Genomic DNA, 23583 nt, shown 5'->3' with positions numbered 1-23583 from the left:
TTAGCAATTGTTAAATTGGGATAATTTGTTTTTGAATCTCTAATGAACCTATTGAGCTTTTTTGGTGGTATAGAAGACCCAAACGTACAGCGGACTTGTAGGGTGCCCTAACATGTATAAGATGTATACCAAAATTAAAACTCCGTATACTTTTACTCTTAATCCTCTGAAACTTTGATCCTTAGATTTATTAAAATAAATATCATTCTGGCCACAAATTAACCCATTATAAACGCATAACGAATATATAAAATAAATGTTTCACAATTTGTTGTTGACCTTCCTTTTAGCATATTGCAAATATCTTAATTTTTTTGTAATCATGGTATTTCCCAAAGTATTGCATAGTAATATGATGATGATTTGGGGGGGGGGGGGGGGTTCAGCGATCAATGCAATGCATTTCGTGGGTTTTGGAGATTCCTCAGGTACTGTGTAACATTCAATCCTCAGACATTATCTTATTTAAAAAGACAGTTTTTACCATTCTGATAACACAAGCCTTTTAGTCACCAGTGAGCTGCTCATAATCCCTCAGAGGAAAAAACCTTTAGATTTTAGGAATACTTTACAATGTCCAACCTATTTACTAACTTATGTGATCTTAACATTTTTTTTTTTTTTAATTCTGTGTTTAGATAAGTGTTTTATAACATCCAACAAATATTTAGAATCTCCTGATAGGGAAGTCTCCAGAATTAATGACAACGTACCACATTAGACCGTTAGGAACTGCAAGGGGACTAGACTGTGTTCTAGCATCTTGAATCTCTCGCAATCAATATGTAATATATACACAGAAATCGATAATTCAAATTTCCATTGTTTTTCCAAAACGAAAGCCTCGTCCACATGATGAGAATATCGGACCAACGATCGTGCAGTGTTTTTGCATGCTAGTCTCATATTGAAAATGGAGTGGTTAGTCCACTTAGGAAAATTTTCGTACAACAGAATACAACTTCAGAAGTGATGTAATGTATTCTTTCGTTTCTGAGCATGTTAAAGCATGATTTAAACAAGTCAGAGAAGGGGCCCTTGCCTGTATGTTGAGGTTCTGGAAGCTAAAAAAAAAGTGTTTATACCTGGGGGAGTATTTGAATAATTTTAATAGTTCCATTTTTTTGTTCTGATCTGAGATCCTCTCCCTAGGGCTGTGTGAGTTCTTCCATTTCTCTGAGACCACTATCCCAGGGTTGATGGAGACCAGCTTTTCCAAGACTTGGGATACAAACTTTTGCCGCACTTAATAACTTAATCTACGTGGATTTCTTTTATATCTTACTAGAGCACTACCACTGGTTTGTTGAATAGGGAGAAATCTGTAGTTGTACGATTTCTAGGACTGGTTGTCAGAAGGGTTGTAGGGCAGGACATTCCCAGAATGTATGTAAGAAGGCTCCATTGTGTGTGCCGCAGCTCCAGCACACTGCACTCTGTTGTGGGAAAAGTTTGGCCAAAATAGACGGCGTTCTGCGCTATCTGGTCATGATCTTAAAAGGGATCTCTTGGTTTTTACCTGAGGCCTTTGTTTTAGGCCTTATGAACATGGCTTGAATTCTGTCTTTTTGGTTCTCTGAGACTGTAATACATTACGCAAGCATTTTTGTCAATTTTTAAGCTTGTAGACCAGTCAGAAACCCAGAAGTTATCACTCCAACCTGCTTTAAAAAGGATAAGTTCACCTCTTGTAACATGTTACATCCATATTCAGGGTGTAACATGTTACAAAACACAAATTAAGTGCAGCGCAAATGATATAAATATAAATAAAAGTCCATGTATGAGGGAAACACAATTCTCCTGAAGTACAATACTCCTTCTTATTATGGAAACACCACAAGATCTTCTCCACTAATTTGCATATAAAATGCTTACCAGATAGAAGGTCATACAATGCATGGATTCCAAAATCCTGGATGTACACGGCTCGGATCCTCGAATGATTCCCGGCAGATGTCTCTCAAATACAGCCAATGGGCAGATGGACTCTCAATGTAAAGTAGCAAAAAAGGGGGAAAAAAAATCTAAGAGCGATCCGTATGAAGCAATTTATTAAAAGATAATAAGATGTAATCCACTTTAAAAAGCGCGCTTGTGTAGCGCTGATCAAAAACAGTGAAAAAGCCACAGTATAAAACAAAGCAGAGACAGACTGTTCGCTTCCAAACAGCTGTGAGATGGCAGCGGGTGACATCAGAGCAAAAGACTCCACCCCCCCGTACGTGGTGTTATGTCCACAGGACTTCGTCAGCGAGGGTGGAGTCATGCTGTCACCCAAATGCTTTATATAATTGCCGACTGTCAGCAGAGGATGTGTCTCATATCGGAACCGGAAAGAGATGCAAAATCATATGATTCCTCAGTGGGGACATCTACTAATAGTATGGCAATTGGTAAAAACTACTAATTAACTTAAAAATGAAACTAAACACAAAAATCCCTGAGCAATTATTGGTCTATAATAGGACCCATTATTTACTTCATGATTAGTGTGCATATAATAAATAACACCCGCGGCCATCTCGTACATAAAATCTGGTGCACATAGAACACCTAAAAAATACAATACAATCACTGAAAGCAATAAATGCGCAGAAGGTATAAAGTCATTACACTTCAACTAATCTACATTGCAAGACCCCGTGCATAAATACATATATCAGTATATACAATAGAAAAACAGAATCTAAAAATCTAAAGAAACATATTATGCTCATTTATCAGAAATAAAACAATTGAGGTCAAACTCCATTTTTAACCCTCTAGGGGCTGCTACTCTTGTTTCGTGAATCCATAAAGATTCTCGACGGCTAAGTTGCCTAATAAAGTTACCACCCCTCCAGTGTTTCGTAACTTTTTCAATGCCCCAAAATTGTAATTTCCTAGGGTCCCTATTGTGGCAGACTCTAAAATGTTTAGATACATAATGTGTCTTTAAACCTTTTTTGATGTTATTAACATGCTCCGCAATGCGGACACCCATGGATTGGGTGTTATTTATTATATGCACACTAATCATGAAGTAAATAATGGGTCCTATTATAGACCAATAATTGCTCAGGGGTTTTTGTGTTTAGTTTCATTTTTAAGTTAATTAGTAGTTTTTACCAATTGCCATACTATTAGTAGATGTCCCCACTGAGGAATCATATGATTTTGCATCTCTTTCCGGTTCCGATACGAGAGACATCCTCTGCTGATAGTCGGCAATTATATAAAGCATTTGGGTGACAGCATGACTCCACCCTCGCTAATGAAGTCCTGTGGACGTAGCGCCGCGTACGGGGGGTGGAGTCTTTTGCTCTGACGTCACCCGCTGCCATCTCACAGCTGTTTGGAAGCGAACAGTCTGTCTCTGCTTTGTTTTATACTGTGGCTTTTTCACTGTTTTTGATCAGCGCTACACAAGCGCGCTTTTTAAAGTGGATTACATCTTATTATCTTTTAATAAATTGCTTCATGGCTGCTTCATACGGATCGCTCTTAGATGATTTTTTTCCCCTTTTTTGCTACTTTACATTGAGTGTCCATCTGCCCATTGGCTGTATTTGAGAGACATCTGCCAGGGATAAGTGAAGATCATTGGAGGATCCGAGCCGTGTACATCCAGGATTTTGGAATCCATGCTTTGTATGACCTTCTATCTGGTAAGCATTTTATATGCGTATTAGTGGAGAAGATCTCGTGGTGTTTCCATAATAAGGAGTATTGTACTTCAGGAGAATTGTGTTTCCCTCATATATGGACTTTTATTTATATTTATATCATTTGCGCTGCACTTAATTTGTGTTTTGTTATGCTATGTAGGCTTGGTGTTAACCCTTAGTGTTCAGCTTGCAATATTTTCATTATTATTTGTTTGCGCTGATTGTTACCATTTTTAGCATGTAACATGTTACAGATGCCAAAAAAAAACCTTTAATAACCGCACAAAGGGCATATAGTTCTTGTGCTCAGTAGATGACATTTCTGTAGCTTGGTTTTCTGTTCTTCCAGAGTTAAAGTTGTGTGTGTTAACAGTTTTCTTTTTCTTTTTTCCTTGTAGTTTTTACTGGCGGAACTAAATACATTTTACCTCAAGTTCGTCCTATGGATGCCTCCAGAACATTATCTAGTCTTGTTGCGGCTGGTCTTTTTTGTGAACGTCGGAGGTGTAGCCATGAGGGAGATCTATGACTTCATGGATGACTTGTACGTTTTTGTTTTTTTTAATTTTGCACTTTTATACCCATAGACTAATGTGATTCTCCCTATTCTTTATTTAAGTCTTTTGCACTAGGTTTATTACACAGCAACATAAAGAAATCACTTTTTGTAAATGACAAAGCACTTGTTGCGTTTCCATTTAAGGTCTGGTCATTTCACCTAAAGTAATATAAAGCTGACTGAAAATCAAACCAAAAACCTTTTCCACATTGTGTGATGTTTAGAAGCATTAGACAACCAGTGTACCAGTGAACAATATTGTGTTGTAGTCCGGTTCAATAGAAGTGAGTTGAACTTGCCATTAGCAGTACAATTATTAGTGCAAAACATTTTTTAAACTGGTGCACACTGAACTTGTTCAGCCATAATGCAAGTACCTCAGATCAGCCCCAGTACAATACAGTGCCTTGAAAAAGTATTAATACCCCTTGAAATTTTCCACATTGTGTCATGTTACAACCAAAAACGTAAATGTATTTTTATTGGGATTTTTTGTGATAGACCAACACAAAGTGGCACATAATTGTGAAGTGGAAGGAAAATGATAAATGGTTTTCCAGATTTTTTACAAATATCTGAAAAGTGTGGCGTGCATTTGTATTCAGCCCCCTCTACTCTGATACCCCTAACTAAAATATAGTGGAACCAATTGCCTTCAGAAGTTGCCTAATTAGTAAATAGAGTCCACCTGTGTGTAATTTAGGCTGGGTTCACACCATTGCGAATTGGATGTGGCTTCACTGCATCCAATTTGCAATAGCAGGAGATTTTATCCGGCTCTCTATGGAGTCGGTTCACATATATCCGCTGCGGCTCTGGTGTGATTTGCACAGGAGCCCTGTGTGTCTCTTGGTCTGTTTCAGGTCCGAATTTAGCCAAAAATTTGGGCTGAAATCGGACCTGAAACGGTGAACTAGGATACACCGGACCCCTGCTGGGAGCCGCATGCGGCGATGGTGTGAACCCAGTCTTAATCTTAGTATAAATACACAGAGCACTGTTCAATTAATCATCCAAAAATGGAAAAAGTATGGCACAACTGCAAACCTACCAAGACATGGCCATCCACCTAAACTGACAGGCTGGGCAAGGAGCACAATAATCAGAGAAGCAGCCAAGAGACCCATGCTAACTCTGAAGGAGCTGCAGAGATCCACAGCTCAGGTGGTGGAATCCGTCCACGGGACAACTATTAGTCATACATTCCACAAATCTGGCCTTTATGGAAGAGTGGCAAGAAGCAAGCCATTGTTGAAAGAAAGCCATAAGGTGTCCCGTTTGTAAGAAGTAATGTGGGGGACACAGCAAGCGTGAGAAGGTGCTCTGGTCAGATGAGACCAAAATTTAACTTTTTGTCCTAAAAGCAAAACTCTATGTGTGGTGGAAAACTAACACTGCACATCACCCTGAACACACCATCCCCACCGTGAAACGTAGTGGCAGCATCATGTTGTGGGGATGCTTTTCTTCAGCAGGGACAGGGAAACTGATCAGTGTTGATGGGGAAAATGGATGGAGCAAAGTACAGGGCAATCTTAGAAAAAAAAAAAACTTATGCCGCGTACACATGAGCGGATTTTCCGTCATCAAAATCTTGGATGGTTTTTCCGGCGGAAATTCTGCTCAAGCTTGGCTTGCATACACACGGTCACACAAAAGTTCGCTGAACTTTCGACCGTCAAGAACGTGGTGATGTACCACATTACTACGAGCCGAGAAAATGAAGTTTAATGCTTCCGAGCACGCGTAGGAATTTTGCACGCCGGAAATTGCTACAGACGATCGCATTTTCAGATAGGAACTTTTTCCGACCGAAAAATTGAGAACATGCTCTCAATCTTTTGCTGGTTGGAATTCGGCTAGCAGAAGTCCGATGGAGCATACACACGGTCGCATTTTCCGATCAAAAGCTCTCATCGGTCTTTTGCTGGCCGAATTTCCCATCGTGTGTACGCGGTATTAGTCTGCAAAAGACTTGCGACTGGGGCTGAGGTTCTCCTTCCAGCAGGACAACGACCCTAAACATACACCCAGAGCTACAGTGTAATGGTTTAGATAAAAGCATATTTATGTGTTAGAAGGGCCCAGTCAAAGTCAAGACCTAAATCCAATTGAGAATCTGTGGCAAGAGTTGAAAATTACTGTTCAGAATCAATCCATCCAATCTGATAGAGCTTGAGCTATTTTTCAAAGAAGAATGGGCAAAAATGTTACTCTCTGGATGTGCAAAGCTGGTAGACATACCCAAAAAGACTTGCAGCTGTAATTGCAGTGAAAGGTGGTTCTACAAAGTATTGCCTGGGGGGGGGGGGGGGGGGGGGGAATGAATACAAATGCATGCCACACTTTTCAGATATTTATTTAATTAAATTGAAAACCATTAATTATTTTCCTTTAACTTCACAATTATTTGCCACTTTGTGTTGATCTATCACATAAAATCCCAATAAAATACATTTTATGGTTTTGGTTGTAACATGACAAAATGTGGAAAATGTCAAGGGGTATGAATACTTTAAGGCACTGTAAGCCTTATTTTAGACTTACCTGTAGGTATAAATGAAAAAAAAATGCCTTTACTACCACTTTAAATTCTGTTTTAACCACTTAAGGACCGCCTAACGCCGATTTACGTCGGCAAGGCGGCACGGGCAGGCAAAATCACGTACATGTACGTGATTTGCCTCTCGCGGGTGGGGGGTCCGATCGGACCCCCCCCCGGTGCCCGAAGCGGTCCCGTTCTGTTCCCCGGCGATCCGAGATGAGGGAGAGGCCATCCGTTCGTGGCCCCCCCCTCGCGATCGCCGCCGGCCAATGGGAACACTCCTTTGCTGCTGTATGCTAAACAGCAGCAAAGGAAATGATGTCATCTCCCCTCGGCTCGGTATTCCGTTCCAGCGCCGAGGGGAGAAGACATCAATGTGAGTGCACAACACACTACACACACAGTAGAACATGCCAGGCATACAAAACACCCCGATCCCCCCCCCGATCGCCCCCCGATCCCCCCCCAATCACCCCCCCCCCCCCTGTCACAAACTGACACCAGCAGGTTTTTTTTTTTTTTTTTTTTTTTTTTTTTCTGATTACTGCATAGTGTCAGTTTGTGACAGTTACAGTGTTGGGACAGTGAGTATTACCCCCCTTTAGGTCTAGGGTACCCCCCTAACCCCCCCTAATAAAGTTTTAACCCCTTGATCACCCCCTGTCACCAGTGTTGCTAAGCGATCATTTTTCTGATCGCTGTATTAGTGTCGCTGGTGACGCTAGTTAGTGAGGTAAATATTTAGGTTCGCCGTCAGCGTTTTATAGTGACAGGGACCCCCATATACTACCTAATAAATGTTTTAACCCCTTGATTGCCCCCTAGTTAACCCTTTCACCACTGATCACCGTATAACCGTTACGGGTGACGCAGGTTAGTTCGTTTATTTTTTATAGTGTCAGGGCACCCGCCGTTTATTACCTAATAAAGGTTTAGCCCCCTGATCGCCCGGCGGTGATATGCGTCGCCCCAGGCAGCGTCAGATTAGCGCCAGTACCGCTAACACCCACGCACGCAGCATGCGCCTCCCTTAGTGGTATAGTATCTGATCGGATCAATATCTGATCTGATCAGATCTATACTAGCGTCCCCAGCAGTTTAGGGTTCCCAAAAACACAGTGTTAGCGGGATCAGCCCAGATACCCGCTAGCACCTGCGTTTTGCCCCTCCGCCCAGCCCACCCAAGTGCAGTATCGATCGATCACTGTCACTTACAAAACACTAAACGCATAACTGCAGCGTTCGCAGAGTCAGGCCTGATCCCTGCGATCGCTAACAGTTTTTTTGGTAGCATTTTGGTGAACTGGCAAGCAAGCACCAGGCAGCGTCAGGTTAGCGCCAGTACCGCTAACACCCACGCACGCACCGTACACCTCCCTTAGTGGTATAGTATCTGATCGGATCAATATCTGATCCGATCAGATCTATACTAGCGTCCCCAGCAGTTTAGGGTTCCCAAAAACGCAGTGTTAGCGGGATCAGCCCAGATACCTGCTAGCACCTGCGTTGTGCCCCTCCGCCCGGCCCAGCCCAGCCCACCCAAGTGCAGTATCGATCGATCACTGACACTTACAAGGCACTAAACGCATAACTGCAGCGTTCGCAGAGTCAGGCCTGATCCCTGCGATCGCTAACAGTTTTTTTGGTAGCATTTTGGTGAACTAGCAAGCACCGGCCCCAGGCAGCGTCAGGTTAGCGCCAGTACCGCTAACACCCACGCACGCAGCATACGCCTCCTTTAGTGGTATAGTATCTGAACGGATCAATATCTGATCCGATCAGATCAGATCTATACTAGCGTCCCCAGCAGTTTAGGGTTCCCAAAAACGCAGTGTTAGCGGGATCAACCCAGATACCTGCTAGCACCTGCGTTTTGCCCCTCCGCCCGGCCCAGTCCAGCCCACCCAAGTGCAGTATCGATCGATCACTGTCACTTACAAAACACTAAACACATAACTGCAGCGTTCGCAGAGTCAGGCCTTGATCCCTGCGATCGCTAACAGTTTTTTTGGAAGCTTTTTATTGAACTGGCAAGCACCAGCGGCCTAGTACACCCCGGTCGTAGTCAAACCAGCACTGCAGTAACACTTGGTGACGTGGCGAGTCCCATAAGTGCAGTTCAAGCTGGTGAGGTGACAAGCACAAGTAGTGTCCCGCTGCCACCAAAAAGACAAACACAGGCCCGTCGTGCCCATAGTGCCCTTCCTGCTGCATTCGCCAATCCTAATTGGGAACCCACCACTTCTGCAGCGCCCGTACTTCCCCCATTCACATCCCCCAACGAAATGCAGTCGGCTGCATGAGAGGCATTTTTATGTGCTCCCGAGTACCCCTACCCAACGAACCCCCCCCAAAAAGATGTTGTGTCTGCAGCAAACGCGGATATAGGCGTGACACCCGCTATTATTGTCCCTTCTGTCCTGACAATCCTGGTCTTTGCATTGGTGAATGTTTTGAACGCTACCATACACTAGTTGAGTATTAGCGTAGGGTACAGCATTGCACAGACTAGGCACACTTTCACAGGGTCTCCCAAGATGCCATCGCATTTTGAGAGACCCGAACCTGGAACCGGTTACAGTTATAAAAGTTAGTTACAAAAAAAGTGTAAAAAAAAAAAATATATATATAAAATAAAAAAAAATAGTTGTCGTTTTATTGTTCTCTCTCTCTATTCTCTCTCTCTATTGTTCTGCTCTTTTTTTACTGTATTCTATTCTGCAGTGTTTTATTGTTATTGTTATTGTTATTATGTTTTATCATGTTTGTTTTTCAGGTATGTAATTATTTATACTTTATTGTTTACTGTGCTTTATTGTTAACCATTTTTTTGTCTTCAGGTACGCCATTCACAACTTTGAGTGGTTATACCAGAATGATGCCTGCAGGTTTAGGTATCATCTTGGTATCATTCTTTTCAGCCAGCGGTCGGCTTTCATGTAAAAGCAATCCTAGCGGCTAATTAGCCTCTAGACTGCCTTTACAAGCCGTGGGAGGGAATGCCCCCCCCACCGTCTTCCGTGTTTTTCTCTGGCTCTCCTGTCTCAACAGGGAACCTGAGAATGCAGCCGGTGATTCAGCCAGCTGACCATAGAGCTGATCAGAGACAAGAGTGGCTCCAAACATCTCTATGGCCTAAGAAACCGGAAGCTACGAGCATTTTATGACTTAGATTTCGCCGGATGTAAATAGCGCCATTGGGAAATTGGGGAAGCATTTTATCACACCGATCTTGGTGTGGTCAGATGCTTTGAGGGCAGAGGAGAGATCTAGGGTCTAATAGACCCCAATTTTTTCAAAAAAGAGTACCTGTCACTACCTATTGCTATCATAGGGGATATTTACATTCCCCGAGATAACAATAAAAATGATTTAAAAAAAAAAAAAATGAAAGGAACAGTTTAAAAATAAGATAAAAAAGCAAAAAAATAATAAAGAAAAAAAAAAAAAAAAAAAAAAAGCACCCCTGTCGCCCCCTGCTCTTGCGCTAAGGCGAACGCAAGCGGCGGTCTGTCGTCAAACGTAAACAGCAATTGCACCATGCATGTGAGGTATCGCCGCGAAGGTCAGATCGAGGGCAGTAATTTTTGCAGTAGACCTCCTCTGTAGATCTAAAGTGGTAACCTGTAAAGGCTTTTAAAGGCTTTTAAAAATGTATTTATTTTGTTGCCACTGCACGTTTGTGCGCAATTGTAAAGCATGTCATGTTTGGTATCCATGTACTCGGTCTAAGATCATCTTTTTTATTTCATCAAACATTTGGGCAATATAGTGTGTTTTAGTGCATTAAAATTTAAAAAAGTGTGTTTTTTCCCCAAAAAATGCGTTTGAAAAATCGCTGCGCAAATACTGTGTGAAAAAAAAAAATGAAACACCCACCATTTTAATCTGTAGGGCATTTGCTTTAAAAAAATATATAATGTTTGGGGGTTCAAAGTAATTTTCTTGCAAAAAAAAAAAAACTTTTTCATGTAAAAAATAAGTGTCAGAAAGGGCTTTGTCTTCAAGTGGTTAGAAGAGTGGGTGATGTGTGACATAAGCTTCTAAATGTTGTGCATAAAATGCCAGGACAGTTCAAAACCCCCCCAAATGACCCCATTTTGGAAAGTAGACACCCCAAGCTATTTGCTGAGAGGCATGTCGAGTCCATGGAATATTTTATATTGCGACACAAGTTGCGGGAAAGAGACAAATTTTTTTTTTTTTTTTTTTTTTTTGCACAAAGTTGTCACTAAATGATATATTGCTCAAACATGCCATGGGAATATGTGAAATTACACCCCAAAATACATTCTGCTGCTTCTCCTGAGTACGGGGATACCACATGTGTGAGACTTTTTGGGAGCCTAGCCGTGTACGGGACCCCGAAAACCAAGCACCGCCTTCAGGCTTTCTAAGGGGCGTGAATTTTTGATTTCACTCTTCACTGCCTATCACAGTTTCGGAGGCCATGGAATGCCCAGGTGGCACAAAACCCCCCCAAATGACCCCATTTTGGAAAGTAGACACCCCAAGCTATTTGCTGAGAGGTATAGTGAGTATTTTGCAGACCTCACTTTTTGTCACAAAGTTTTGAAATTTGAAAAAAGAAAAAAAAAAAAAGTTTTTTCTTGTCTTTCTTCATTTTCAAAAACAAATGAGAGCTGCAAAATACTCACCATGCCTCTCAGCAAATAGCTTGGGGTGTCTACTTTCCAAAATGGGGTCATTTGGGGGGGGTTTGTGCCACCTGGGCATTCCATGGCCTCCGAAACGGTGTTAGGCAGTGAAGAGTAAAATCAAAAATTCACGCCCTTAAAAACGCTGAAGGCGGTGATTGGTTTTCGGGGCCCCGTACGCGGCTAGGCTCCCAAAAAGTCCCACACATGTGGTATCCCCATACTCAGGAGAAGCAGCTAAATGTATTTTGGGGTGCAATTCCACATAGGCCCATGGCCTGTGTGAGCAATATATCATTTAGTGACAACTTTGTGCAAAAAAAAAAAAAAAAAAAAAAAAAGTGTCACTTTCCCGCAACTTGTGTCAAAATATAAAATATTCCATGGACTCAATATGCCTCTCAGCAAATAGCTTGGGGTGTCTACTTTCCAAAATGGGGTCATTTGGGGGGGGGTTGTGCCACCTGGGCATTCCATGGCCTCCGAAACTGTGATAGGCAGTGAAGAGTGAAATCAAAAAGTTACACCCTTAGAAATCCTGAAGGCGGTGATTGGTTTTCGGGGTCCCATACGCGGCTAGGCTCCCAAAAAGTCCCACACATGTGGTATCCCCGTACTCAGGAGAAGTAGCTGAATATATTTTGGGGTGCAATTCCACATAGGCCCATGGCCTGTGTGAGCAATATATCATTTAGTGACAACTTTTTGTAAATATTTTTTTTTTTTTTTTTTTTGTCATTATTCAATCACTTGGGACAAAAAAAATAAATATTCAATGGGTTCAACATGCCTATCAGCAATTTCCTTGGGGTGTCTACTTTCCAAAATGGGGTCATTTGGGGGGGTTTTGTACTGCCCTGCCATTTTAGCACCTCAAGAAATGACATAGGCAGTCATAAACTAAAAGCTGTGTAAATTCCAGAAAATGTACCCTAGTTTGTAGACGCTATAACTTTTGCGCAAACCAATAAATATACGCTTATTGACATTTTTTTTACCAAAGACATGTGGCCGAATACATTTTGGCCTAAATGTATGACTAAAATTGAGTTTATTGGATTTTTTTTATAACAAAAAGTAGAAAATATAATTTTTTTTCAAAATTTTCGGTCTTTTTCCGTTTATAGCGCAAAAAATAAAAACTGCAGAAGTGATCAAATACCATCAAAAGAAAGCTCTATTTGTGGGAAGAAAAGGACGCAAATTTCGTTTGGGTACAGCATTGCATAACCGCGCAATTAGCAGTTAAAGCGACGCAGTGCCAAATTGGAAAAAGACCTCTGGTCCTTAGGCAGCATAATGGTCCGGGGCTCAAGTGGATAAGTTGATATCCCACTGACAAAATCAGCATGTTTTTGTACCATCGTGTGCAATGCTCAAGAAAGAGAAAAAGATCTTCTCATAGTGTAATAGGTTTATATGCATTTTGTCATCTGAACTTCATCAGAGCTGCCACTGATGAAGTCTAGGTGATGAAATGTGTCAGAAGGGGCTGTAGACATGTTTGTCCAAGCCTGATACTGAGTAAGGCATTGGAGATCAGGATAGTGGCCGTTATCTGTTTATAGGGTGGTTAAGTTCTGTATACATATGGGATTGTATGTGTGGTTTTAAGCTTGTTTTTTATAATGTGCCTATTACACTATTAGATTTCTTTCCTGACCATTTCACAGCTTTATGCTGGTACCTGAACATGCTGATATGTCAGTGGGTTATTCATCTTTTCTACAAAGTTCATAGATGCAAGTTTGATTCCATAGAGAGGAGATCATCAAGTGCATTTAGACTTACCTTTATAGGTGGCCATTCTGATGCGGTGAACTCCAGGAGGCGGTGGGATTGCACCTGTGGTGGTGATTGATATTGTGGATAGCATTGGTGGATATATTGATTATTCAAGATTGCTCCTTCAGATACAGAGTTTTGTTTCTTTTATTTTATTTTGCTTGATTTGCACACTAATACTGTATTTGCAAATTTTCAACGTGTTCTGCCAATTAGCTTTTTCTCATTTCAGTTCCTTGGAATACACTTTTGTTGTTTTAACCAAAATATTAATTTCTGTATGGTCATAAAAGTTTTACTAAAACATTTTTAATCTCTTGATTTCAGGAAGTTCCACAAAAAGTTGGGCCAGCAGGCATGGATGGTGGCTGCAATCACCGTCACAGAGTTCCTCATAGTGGTAAAATACGATCCATACACCCTAACACTACCCTTACCATTCTACGTAACGCAGTGTTGGATTCTGGGTATAGTTCTTGTCCTCCTGTGGACGGCATGGCGTTTCTTTATCAGGTAAGGGAACTGACCTGAGCCAATTTCACAAATGAATCACCTCAATACTTGGCACTTTCACCCCCTTCCTTCCCAGACCAATTTTCAGCTTTCTGTGCTTTCGCACTTTGAATAACAATTACTCAGTCATGTTACACTGTACCCAAATGAAATTTATCATTTTGTTTACACAAATAGAGTTTTTTTGCTGGTAGTCACCACTGGGTTTTTTTTTTTTGCGATCTGAGCGAAACTTTTGAAAAAAAAAACTATTTTCTACTTTCTGTTTTAAAATAAATCCAATAAAATCAAATTTCGTTATTAATTTAGACCAGAATGTATTTTATTACATGTCTTTGGTACAAAAAAAATCCTGACAAGTGTATAATTGGTTTGTGTGAAAGTTATAGTGTCTACAAGCTATGCTACATATCACTGAAAATTGATCAATCCTGATGTACTGGTGGCCTATCATTTCTTGACGCCCTAAAATGTCAGGACAGTACAAGTACCCTCCTAATGACCCCTTTTTGTAAAGATGACAGTCCAAGCTATTTAGTAAGAGGCATAGTGAGTTTTTTTTTTTTAAGTTGCAGTTTTTTTGCCCATGGTTGTTTGGAAAATGAAGATTTTATTTTTATTTTTTTTTTTTTCCACAAAATTGTCATATTAACAAGTTTATTTCTCACACATGGCATAGATGAACTTGGAATTACACCCCAAAATATATTCTGCTGCTACACCCGAGTATGGCAATACCACATGGGTGAGACAGCCTGGCCACATACAGAGGCCCAACATGCAGGGAACACCATCAGGTGTTCTAGGAGCATAATTTACACATTTTGTTTCCTGACTACCTATCGCATTTTTGAACAAGAGAAAAGGGGTAACCCCCGGTACATTGGGACTTTATGGGCAAACTCAAAGTATTACATCAAAATACGATAAAAATATATAACGTTTTATTCATTATACAGCTAAAAACATTGGTGCATACATCACCATTGGATTAACATGACAAAACATGAAAAAATTGACTCATGTAGGGCTAGGTCTTGATGTGCAAGTCGCTTCTCATTATACCCAAAGGGCATAATGAATAGCGACTGTTACATCAAAATCTAGCCCTAAATGAGTCATTTTTATCATGTTTTGTCATGTTAATCCAATGGTGATGTATGCACCAATTTTTTTTTAGCTGCGTAATGAACGTTATATTTATTTTTCATACATCATGGGACACAGAGTCAGGCTAATATTCATTACCTGCTGGTTATTCTTCATCATTAGGTGAATGGACACTGGTAGACCAAAGGGCTTCAGACAGGAAGTGATCCCCTATATAACCCCTCCCACACAGGAAGTACTTTAGTTTTTTTCCAGTGTCTGCAAGGTGGATGACTCTCTGAGCTCCAGGTCTCTAGTCCTCTAGTCCCACAAACGGTTCCAAAAATGAATCAAGGGATTGACCGATCGGATCCATTTGACACAGGCTTTTATGCTTTGATAAATGGTACCCGAGCCTCGCAAAGAAGACTCAAAATCCTGCAAGGTTTTGCCTGTAACGTTACCTCCGGGTGCTGGAGCATGCGGAGTGGAAATCCTGGACACTACAGCGCTAAGGCATTTCCTGTAGGGTGCTGTACAGGTCCAAGGGAGTGGACCCTAAACATGAAAGGGTACCCAATCCTTGAAGGTCCAAGTGACAGGAACCCGCCGTGAAGGGTGAAGATTGGGTCCTTAGCTTTTAAGTGGCCCTGCGCCTGGACAGGTAAGTGAAAGCCCTTTATTTTATCATTGTGGGATGTCCCAGTGATTATTACAATCAGTCAAGCTAGCTAAAAGCTGGACACCTGTGTGCGGTGACCATACGGGGGAGTTCTGGGCTAACAGTGAGTGTTTGCAAAGTGTACCTTTTTTGCTTGTGTCCAGCTGTTTTTTTACCTATGGTGCGCCATTTCGCCTTGGTTCGCAATGGTGCACATGCATTCGCAAGAGCGCCGCTAGGCTCAGCAGTTTGTTTGGCGGCCATGGCGCACGCGTATTCTCCGCACATGTGTAGCCTTTATCTGGGCAAACAAAGATTTGCATCGTACACGAATACAGTCACGCCCACTTGCTTTGACCGCGCACATGTGTGCGTGCATACGCACGCATAGAATGTTTCGACGCACACCGAGCTTATTTACATGTGGTGCTTCCAGAAAGCAGCTGTGGGACACAGAGCAGGCTCTGAGCAGACACTTGCAGTGGTTCATTTCTCCTTACCCGGGTCACGTGAGTCAACAGGTGTTGCTTAGCAGGATTGTTGCATAGGGGCTTGGTGAGCCCTATTAAAGGGTCTCCCTTTTAATGTGTTTTAACTACACTCAAGTACACTTTGTTTGTGGCTTTGAATGTCTTCCAAAAAGAGGAGTGGGACTAACGCCACAGGGAAGGGCACACCTACGTCATCAGTAGTTCCTGATGAACCTAGTCGTATCCCTAGTGTTGTATCCCCCTGAAAGACCAGAGGCTCCCAGGCAATCTGAGCCGCTGCGCCTATCTGGTATCGTGCTTACAGTCAACGCTGCTGCTTCACCCTTTATCACTAAGAAAGAACTGTCCTCAGCCCTAGCCGGGTTAGAGCACAGGATTACTGGCATGATTGCTTCCATAATGCGGGGTGGCAAGAAGCGTGACAGATCCTCCTCCCGGAGTCTCCTCATCTGGATCAGGAATGGGTTGAGGATAGGGAAGAAATTAAAGCTCAGGATTCAGTGGAGTGCCCGGCAGATGAGTCTGCTTCCGGGCAATCTGGGATATCCACTCAATGTCTGCCTCTCAGTTGCATAGGTTTTTGATCCCGACTCTAACCGAAATGGTTCATTCTGCCTTTAAGTTGCCTCTTGCAGAGGTGACTGAGCCCCCCTGGTTCTCTTTGGGATCTCTGAGACATTTTCAGGTCGCACAGACCTTCCCGCTACACCCTCTTTTGGAACAGGCAGTGTATGCTGATTGGGAACATCCTGACAGGACTTTTTGGCCTCCTAAAAGGTTTTTCCTTTTATATCCCATGGATGAAAAGTTTGTTAAAAAATGGAGCATGCCAGCCGTAGATGCAGCAGTCTTTCTTAAACAAGAACTTAACTTGTCCAGTAGATAACGCACAGGGCTTGAAAGACCCTGTTGACAAGAAATTGGAGTTATTATTAAAGGCTTCCTTTTCTTTGGCCAGTTCAGCTATTCAGCCAGCTGTTGCAGCAATTGTTATTTGCCAGTCCGTAAAGGATCAAGTCAAACGGCCGGATAGGCCTAACCAGGAGGATGATCTGCCTGAAAGTAGGACAGATATTCCTCGAGCGCTGTGTTTTGCTGTTGATGCTTTAAAGGATTCAATACAGCAGGTTTCTCATCTGGCTCTCTTGTCTTTACATATGCGCAGACTTTTATGGCTTAAGTGACTAAATAATGAAAGTCCCAAATGAAATTAAGTATTGAATAAAAAAAGTGACTAAATATGGAATAAGGATGGTCAAAAAGCAAACAGTCCTTGGAGCCAAGGCAGATATAATTGGTGATCGTAGACGTTAAACGACAAACACCCAGTGAGGAATCCTCCACCTAATAAGATGTGCGCTTACCAGAGGTAAGCTGTAAGTCAGCTTACTAATGGACATCCACTCAGGGGAAATCAGCTCCTCAAGTCTCCTCACAGGAAAGGGGCAGACAGGATCTCTCAGTGCAATAGATTCAATCCGCATATCGGGAGGACCCAGAAGGATAAAACATATTCTCCATAGTGTAAAACTGTATAACCAGTTATTCAAGTAAAAGGATGATCACACTTACATGTAAAATCACGATATTAGGCACATAGGATATAAAACAGCCGGCCGGCTTGCATGCACCCGTTCAAAACGAATAAGGATAAAACGATGACGTCAGCGCGTCAGCCTTCCGACGTACGTTTCGTCCTATTGGACGTCGTCATGGGAACGGGCGACGCACTGACTCATCGCTATTTATAGACCAGAAAACAAAACCAAGCCTCGCTCTGAAGCTCAGATGGTGTCACCACACCATCCTACATAGAAGCAGGAAGTGTGTGACCTATTAATAATGGAATGGGCAGACGGCACTTCCGCCAGTACTATCAGACCCCTCCAGCGCTAACAAAACTAGAAAGATCAAAGGATCACACCAAGTGAGCTGGGTCAAAAACCTAAATAAAACCGAAATAAAAATATATATTAAATTTAATGTTAGATATGAAAAATAAAAAATATGAAAAACACTAATGGGGACACGTGTAAGAACTCTCATCCGTCCTCTAGTGGAACGAATGGAGATTACACTGAAAATCAATTTAAACATCATATAAGAAATATGTTATAAGGACATGAATACAACTAGAATTGGTGGAAAGCTGAGATACCACTCAAATAGTTGTTATAGATACTAGAATACTAACACCACTAGAGATTCAGAGCGAGTGAACAAAATGTGATATATAGTAATTAAAAACATCATAGAATTATCAATATTTACATATGGTAGTAATTAAAATGAAGGTTTAGAAATAGAGATTTACAGTTAAGTGTTATTAGTGCATCACCCCTCGCTCATAGTTCACTAAAAAGAATATAACGTAGTGAAAAAACATAAAATATGAAATAAATACCAATGATCAACCTTCAATGTAATTATTCATGAGTTATCCAAAAACGCGTTCAGATCTACATCTACATTAAGTCCAAAGGGGGTGTAGCACTTCAGTCTGTGTATCCAGGTCATTTCAAGCCTAGAGATCCCACGTATTATAGACCCCCCCCTCCAATGTGGGGTGTATCTATCAATGCCAAGAAAAATGGTTTTCCTAGGGTCTCGGTTATGTACCTCGAGGTAATGTCTGGAGACCGGATGTTTGGGGAAACCAGTTAGGATGTTGGTGATATGCTCGTTAAGTCTTACAGATAGGGGGCGTTTGGTCCTCCCCACGTATTGTAATCCGCAAGGACATTGGAGAAGGTACACCACCCACTCTGTGGAGCATGTGATAAATGATCTGATTTCAAACTCCATTGAAGTACTGGTGGAAATAAACTTATGAGTTCTTCTGTGGGTGCATCCACTAAGAGAGCACACCCTACACTTCCTGCATAGATAGAAGCCAATCATATATTCAAAAAATCCCCTCTTGATAGGAGGAGGGTCCAGACTATTACAACTATTTGAGTGGTATCTCAGCTTTCCACCAATTCTAGTTGTATTCATGTCCTTATAACATATTTCTTATATGATGTTTAAATTGATTTTCAGTGTAATCTCCATTCGTTCCACTAGAGGACGGATGAGAGTTCTTACACGTGTCCCCATTAGTGTTTTTCATATTTTTTATTTTTCATATCTAACATTAAATTTAATATATATTTTTATTTCGGTTTTATTTAGGTTTTTGACCCAGCTCACTTGGTGTGATCCTTTGATCTTTCTAGTTTTGTTAGCGCTGGAGGGGTCTGATAGTACTGGCGGAAGTGCCGTCTGCCCATTCCATTATTAATAGGTCACACACTTCCTGCTTCTATGTAGGATGGTGTGGTGACGCCATCTGAGCTTCAGAGCGAGGCTTGGTTTCGTTTTCTGGTCTATAAATAGCGATGAGTCAGTGCGTCGCCCGTTCCCATGACGACGTCCAATAGGACGAAACGTACGTCGGAAGGCTGACGCGCTGACGTCATCGTTTTATCCTTATTCGTTTTGAACGGGTGCATGCGAGCCGGCCGGCTGTTTTATATCCTATGTGCCTAATATCGTGATTTTACATGTAAGTGTGATCATCCTTTTACTTGAATAAATGGTTATACAGTTTTACACTATGGAGAATATGTTTTATCCTTCTGGGTCCTCCCGATATGCGGATTGAATCTATTGCACTGAGAGATCCTGTCTGCCCCTTTCCTGTGAGGAGACTTGAGGAGCTGATTTCCCCTGAGTGGATGTCCATTAGTAAGCTGACTTACAGCTTACCTCTGGTAAGCGCACATCTTATTAGGTGGAGGATTCCTCACTGGGTGTTTGTCGTTTAACGTCTACGATCACCAATTATATCTGCCTTGGCTCCAAGGACTGTTTGCTTTTTGACCATCCTTATTCCATATTTAGTCACTTTTTTTATTCAATACTTAATTTCATTTGGGACTTTCATTATTTAGTCACTTTTATTTTTATTTTTACTTACTTTCAATAGATTTTTTGTGTCTAATTATCATTAATATTCTGTAATACTTGATAAATTGTATTCATTTATCAACTTATTCATGTTTGTTTAGTTACAACACATGTCATTCTTTCTAGCGCAGTCTTTTTTGATTATTTTTGTCTAGTTTGTGCACGCCTCACTTTAGGACTGCAGCTTTTTATGTAATTGTACAGAATTTCATTATCATTGTATAGAGTAGCGCGGTAATTCTTGGTGTTTACTTTTTTTTTATGGCTTAAGAACTGGTCAGCCGAGCTTCCTTGTAAAAAGTTATTGGCAGGTTTCCCGTTTCATGGGGAACGTTTATTTGGTGATCACTTGGACAAATATATCCAAAAGATTTCCAGAGGGAAGAGTTCTCTACTTGCTGTGAAGAAAAGGACCAAACGTCTCTCATTTAAAAACCCAGGGACTGCTTCTTCAAATGTCTCAGCGTCAGGGTGGTTCCGCTGCCAACAGGGCGCTAGGGCCAGGGGCAAGCTGCAAGGCCAGGGCCAGAAAAGGCTCAACACCAAGCCCTCCTTTTGAAGAGACGCCCCCATCAAGCCTCCCCTCTCTCTCCAGCGTTCTTTCGGATCCTCCAAAAAGAAACTTCTTGCTTCAGGCACTACATCATCTAGTGCATCAAGGAGTGATTGTAGAGGTTCCAGTATCCGAAAGGGGCACAGGGTTTTACTCAAACCTGTTTACATTTCAGAAAGCAAACGGGGACACAAGGCCCATTTTGAACCTAAGTTCCCTCGACAAGAATCTATTGATACAATCCTTTCGAATGGAGTCTGTCTGCTCAGTAGTAACCTCACTCCAGAGGGGAGACTTTTTAGCCTCCATCGATATAAATAATGCGTACTTACACATACCTAGCTTTCAGCCTCATCAGAGGTTCCTACGTTTTGCAGTAGAGGAATGTCATTTTCAGTTTGTGGCTCTACCCTTCAGGCTTGCTACAGCTCCCCGGGTGTTCACAAAGGTCCTAGCACCAGTGCTGGGTCTTTTAAGGGCCCGAGGGATCCTGGTGCTCGGGTATCTGGACGACCTCCTGCTCAGAGATCACTCAGTACAGGCTCTAGAACAGAGCATAATATACACCAGTGAGGTATTTGAAAAGCTTAGGCTGGATCATAAATACCGAAAAGTCAGCCTTGAGACCAGCTCAAAGTCTAAAATATTTAGGTCTGATTTTAAACACGGTCCAAGCAGGAGTGTTCTTGCCACCCGTAAGAATCTGTGCCCTGAAGGATCAGGTGCATCAGTTAAGGGACCCCAGACAACCCTCTATTCGGCTCTGTATGAGTCTTCTAGGGAGGATGGTATCCTCCTTCGAGGCAGTGCCCTATGCCCAGTTCCATTCCAGGCCTTTACAACAAGACATCTTGTTGGCTTGAAACAGAGGAAGAAAAGCCCTGGATTTTCCAATGTGCTTATCTCCTCAGGCATGCTTAAGCTTAAACTGGTAGTTGCGGGATCAGAACCTGCAAAAGGGAAAATCCTTTCTCTCGGTAACTTGGAGACTACCGACTACAGATGCCAGTCTCTAGGGCTGTGGAGCGACCCTAGATGGGCTCACAGCCCAGGGGAAACGGTCAGGGACAGAGCAGAGCCTGCCCATCAACATCCTAGAATTATGGGCAGTACGTCTGGCTCTACGGTCCTGGACATTGGTGCTTCAGGCCTGCCCCATAAGGGTTCAGTGGCCTATACAAACCACCAAGGCGGTACCAGGAGTCGTTCAGTTCTGAAGGAGGTGAACTACATACTAGCCTGGGCAGAGGGGCATGCGCCAATAATATCGGCTGTCCATATCCTGGGAGTAGAGAACTGGAAGTCATATTATCTCAGCCGCCAGCAGATCTGCCCGGGGGAATGGTCCCTAAACCCAGAGGTGTTCCAGGAAACTTGGCAACGCTGGGGATGGCCAGAGGTCGACCTACTGGCATCCAGGTTCAACAGCAAGCTACAGCAATTTGTGTCTCGAACAAGAGATCCTCTGGCAATTGGAGCAGATGCTCTGATAGTTCCATGGAACCAGTACTCCTGGGCCTTTGTGGTTTCCCTCCGATCCCTCTCCTTCCACATTTGTTGCGCAGGATTCAGAGAGAGGGGGTTCCAATGATTCTGGTGGCACCAGCCTGGCCCAGAAGGCATTGGTTCCCAGAGATTGTGTGACTGATAATAGATGGGCCATGGACGCTTCCACGTTGCCCTGATCTACTGTCTCAAGGTCCTATATTCCACCCCGATTTACAGTCTCTAAATTTGATGGCATGGCTATTGAAGCCGGGGTGTTAAAGGACCGTGGCATCTCGGGAGCAGTGGTATCTACCCTAGTGAATGCTAGAAAAGCTCTAACTAGGAAGATCTATCATAAGGTCTGAAAGACTTGTATTGCTTGGTGTAAAGCCAAAAAATAGCATCCTCGGAAATACGTGATTGGGAGAATACTCTTTTCTACAGTCAGCTGTGGAAATCAAATTGGCTTTGAGTACAATCAGAGGTCAAGTTTCGGCCCTATCAGTACCAAACCTTTATGCAGGGGCAACTCGCCCCCCCCCCATTAGGTCACCTATGTGTCCCTGGGACTTGAACTTGGTGCTGTCTGTGTTACAGAAACAGCCATTTGAACCTATCAAGGAAATTCCATTAGACTTGCTGTCACACAAGCTAGCCTTCCTGATGGCCATCACCTTGGCTAGAAGGGTGCCGGAGCTGGCGACCCTTTCTTACAGGGAGCCATACCACGACAGGGTCGTGTTACGACCTGTTCCATCCTTTTTGCCAAAAGTGGTGTCAGCCTTTCATATAAATCGGGACATTATTTTGCCTTTTTTTTTTTTTTTTTTCTCTCAGCCTCGCTCGGCGGAAGGGAGACTGCATCCATTGGACGTTGTCCACACAGTCAAGGTTTATTTGTCTAGATCTGTGGAGATCCGAGGATCAGACTCCTTATTTGTTTTACCAAAAGGACTCAAGAAGGGTCAGGCAGCTTCCAAGGCTTCCATTGCCAATTGGGTCCGTCAATTGGTCATTCAGGCCTATGGTCTGAAACATAAAGCTCCTCCCTTTAGAGTGAGAGCTCATTCTGCCAAAGGTGTAGGATCCTCCTGGGCTTTTCGCCATCGGGTATCTGTGGCTCAGATTTGTAAGGCTGCTACCTGGTATTCCTGAGGATTCGGCTTTCGGCCACAGTGTACTGCGGGCTGCCGTATAAGTTCTGATGGCTATTGTTAGGCAGGGTATTGTTAGGCAGGGTGTCTTCCTCTTCTTGAGGCTATTGCTCTGGGACGTCCCAGCAGGTAATGAATATTAGCCTTACTCTGTGTCCCATGATGTACTCAAAGAAAAAAATTTTACAGGTAAGTATGATGAAAAAATCCTATTTTTCTCTTGTTCTAACTATAGAGATGTTGGCAACAATCCAAGTTTTAATATGGTGGTATAATTTACCACATTTTTGAAGGCCCTGGAGCACCAGGACAGTGTAATTACTAGACATGTGCATTCGTTTTCGTCTGAATGCATTTTCGTCCGAATTTCAGGTATTTTGTTATCGTTTTAACAAACGATAACGAAAGTGCAGAATCCAAAAAACGAAAGATCCGACATAAACAAATGCTTTATTTTTGTTTTCGTTGCGACAACAGTTCGATATA

At 42.3% G+C, this 23583-nt stretch overlaps 1 protein-coding gene across 1 annotated transcript in view; it reads left to right on the top strand.

Annotated features, from left to right (window-relative positions):
- Nucleotides 1-23583, top strand: part of PTDSS2 (phosphatidylserine synthase 2) — a 189400-nt gene that overhangs the window by 152714 nt on the left and 13103 nt on the right. The window contains exons 10-11 of the mRNA XM_073604556.1: nucleotides 4049-4194; nucleotides 13525-13710. Of these exons, the coding sequence (XP_073460657.1) occupies nucleotides 4049-4194; nucleotides 13525-13710 (332 nt within the window). The remainder of the gene's footprint in view (nucleotides 1-4048; nucleotides 4195-13524; nucleotides 13711-23583) is intronic.

Source organism: Aquarana catesbeiana, linkage group LG11 (assembly GCF_042186555.1).
Source record: "Aquarana catesbeiana isolate 2022-GZ linkage group LG11, ASM4218655v1, whole genome shotgun sequence".
Taxonomy (NCBI): Eukaryota; Metazoa; Chordata; class Amphibia; order Anura; family Ranidae; genus Aquarana; species Aquarana catesbeiana.
The sequence above is the reverse complement of the archived record's forward strand: the minus strand, read 5'-3'. Positions and strand labels throughout refer to the sequence as shown.